The sequence below is a fragment of the Papilio polytes genome, unplaced genomic scaffold, assembly GCF_000836215.1.
Source record: "Papilio polytes unplaced genomic scaffold, Ppol_1.0 DF823399.1, whole genome shotgun sequence".
Lineage (NCBI taxonomy): Eukaryota > Metazoa > Arthropoda > Insecta > Lepidoptera > Papilionidae > Papilio > Papilio polytes.
Window position 1 is genome coordinate 3,225,423 of NW_013525805.1, and position 2,485 is coordinate 3,227,907.

General features: G+C 30.9%; 2 protein-coding genes across 2 annotated transcripts in view; one reads left to right on the top strand and one right to left on the bottom strand.

Annotated features, from left to right (window-relative positions):
• Positions 1-1,372, top strand: part of LOC106104747 (cytochrome P450 6B2-like) — a 2,979-nt gene extending 1,607 nt beyond the window's left edge. The window contains exons 2-3 of the mRNA XM_013284877.1: positions 6-234; positions 633-1,372. Of these exons, the coding sequence (XP_013140331.1) occupies positions 6-234; positions 633-799 (396 nt within the window). The 3' untranslated portion in view covers positions 800-1,372. The remainder of the gene's footprint in view (positions 1-5; positions 235-632) is intronic.
• Positions 1,373-1,708: 336 nt separating this feature from the next.
• Positions 1,709-2,485, bottom strand: part of LOC106104748 (ADAM 17-like protease) — a 4,061-nt gene continuing 3,284 nt past the window's right edge. The window contains exons 3-4 of the mRNA XM_013284878.1: positions 2,445-2,485; positions 1,709-1,843 (exon numbers count right to left, since the gene is read on the bottom strand). Of these exons, the coding sequence (XP_013140332.1) occupies positions 1,783-1,843; positions 2,445-2,485 (102 nt within the window). The 3' untranslated portion in view covers positions 1,709-1,782. The remainder of the gene's footprint in view (positions 1,844-2,444) is intronic.

Consider the following 2,485-nt stretch of genomic DNA (forward strand, 5'->3'; position numbering starts at 1 on the left):
CTATCGTTGACCCGTTGCATAGGAATGCGAAACACGATTATAAAGTGCCGGGAACTGACGTAGTGATACAAAAAGGTCAGACAGTGTTGGTCTCACCTCGCAGTTTGCATTACGATGAGCAGTATTACCCAAATCCACATAAGTTTGATCCGGAGAGATTCTCCCCGGAAGCAGTTGGGGAGAGACACTCTTGTGCGTATATACCGTTTGGCGTTGGACCGAGAAATTGTATCGGTAAGTTTATTTCTCTAAAGTTTTGTTAAAATCTATCAGGATATTTTCTAACATCTTCATACAGTATTTCTTTAAAGATTGCAATAAATAAGGGATCAAATATATAATAAATACTGCCGTAAATTCTCAAATAAGTGTTCTGTGTTCTTATTTACATGTTGGCGTGTTGAAATTTAGTGAGAAAAAAATGGCTTTTACAAATTTTGGCTTATTCAAATACAAAATTTATTTCTAGTAGTCTTTTCTAATAAAAGTATATGAACTAACATTTCTTTGTCGAAATACTTCTATTGAAAATTAATTATAATAGCTTTGTTTTTTTTTAATTCGTGTTAAGGCAGAGTATCAGAAATGTACTTTTTTATACGATAAAATTAATAATTTTTGTCCATTTCCAGGTATGAGATTCGCGAAAGTTCAATCGAGAGTGTGTCTACTGAAATTCTTTTCGAAGTTTCGAGTTGAAGCGACGAAGCATACTCCCAAAGTTATCAAATACGATCCTAAAAGAACGACTGTGTCACCTGTAGGGGGAATACCACTTAATATTATACGCAGAAAGTAAAATTATATTAAAAACCTGACTGAGATGAGAGACCAATGCCATCTATTGGCTGCATTTTATAACAGACTTTTTAAAATCAAAATTTAAACTGTCAAAATAAATTTTATTGTCATAAAACACTTTCTTATTTTAGAATAAACTCGAAAAAATGAAAAAACAAGTTTTCCTTGTTGTAAAAAAAGTCGTAACGAGCAAGATTGGAAGTCGTTTTACACTATTTTAAATTTTACTTCTAAAATATGTGTTCTGTGGAGATGTAATATATCTTATGACACTCCTGGGAAGAATAGGAATCAAATGACACCTTATTCATAAAAATCAGTTCAGTCGTTTAGGCTGTAAACCATTACAAAGTCATTCAAGAGAGAAAATATATACTTTGTCAGTCGGGTAAAAATCATATATTTGTATTTTTTTACATTTACTGTCGCACTAATTTTTTTTACTAAGTAAGACAGCCTTTTCTTTGAAATGGGTTTATTTGGGTTATTATTTTTATACGTGGATCTTTTCAAACGAATACTGCACGAATTTATGGAATATTGTATTTTTTATTTGGGTTTTAATAAAAGCATTGAGAAAATTGTCTTATTTTATCTTTTTTTCGTGTTCTTTTATAGAATTTTTTTATATTCCAACATTCTACATACGTTGATAATATAGAAAAATATTTTTTTGTCAATTTTCTGAAAATTGTTACAAAAAAGATTTACTAATAATAATTTTTTATATGGATAAGACACTGGAATTAAACGTGAAGATTCACACTAAGCTCGTTTAAGTTTAAAACATTAACAGTCGGCTAAGTAATAATGTAATTTTAAGAAAATTTTGAAAAAAAATCTATTTAATCGACGATCACGTTTATTTTAGGAAAGGTTGAAAAATAAAAATAAATTTGAGCAGAAACATTTTTATTTTGTACTTAAAAGATTTATAATTTATTTTGTAACTTAGCTTAAACATAATAAGTACTATTGTGCTTAAAGTTGACTTGTGCCTTGGATGACAGTTTTCAAACCTGTCGGCTTTTGCTTCGGCAATCTGCGAACAAACGCATAATCTATACTATTATAATAAAGCGTAAACACACAATACTTAGTTACGTAGGATGTCAGTAATCACAGTACATTTTTTAATAACTATTTTAAACAAAAAAAACGTAAATCGAAAAAAGTAATTTGAAAAAATAAGTAACAGTCAACCGACAAACAAGCTATCAAGGAAGCAACATTGCCATGGTAACGGTAATTTTTATCTAATGTCAAAAACATACTAGCTGTTGCCGTGCGGCTTCATCCGCATGGGATTATAAAAACTGCTTTCTTGTTTACATTTGTCAAATTCTCAATTGTCAATGTCAAAATTTAATGCACACATAACAAAAAATGGCTTTAATTTATTTTTCATGAATAATTATTATAAAGATGCTGTGATTGTAGACATCTTACTAATATTATAAATGCGAGAGTTTGTAGCCCAAACGTCCTTGAACAGATTTCGATGAAATTTAGCATAGACGTAGAGGATAGTCGGGAAGAACATGCTGCTCACTTTTGTTTTTTTTATTCCACGCGGACAAATTTGCGGGCGAAAGCTAATTCCTACATAAGTAAGTGTTGTGTGTATGTATGTACGTGTGTACCTGACGTGTATGAGCTTGCGCGGCGAGGCGGGGTGCAGCAG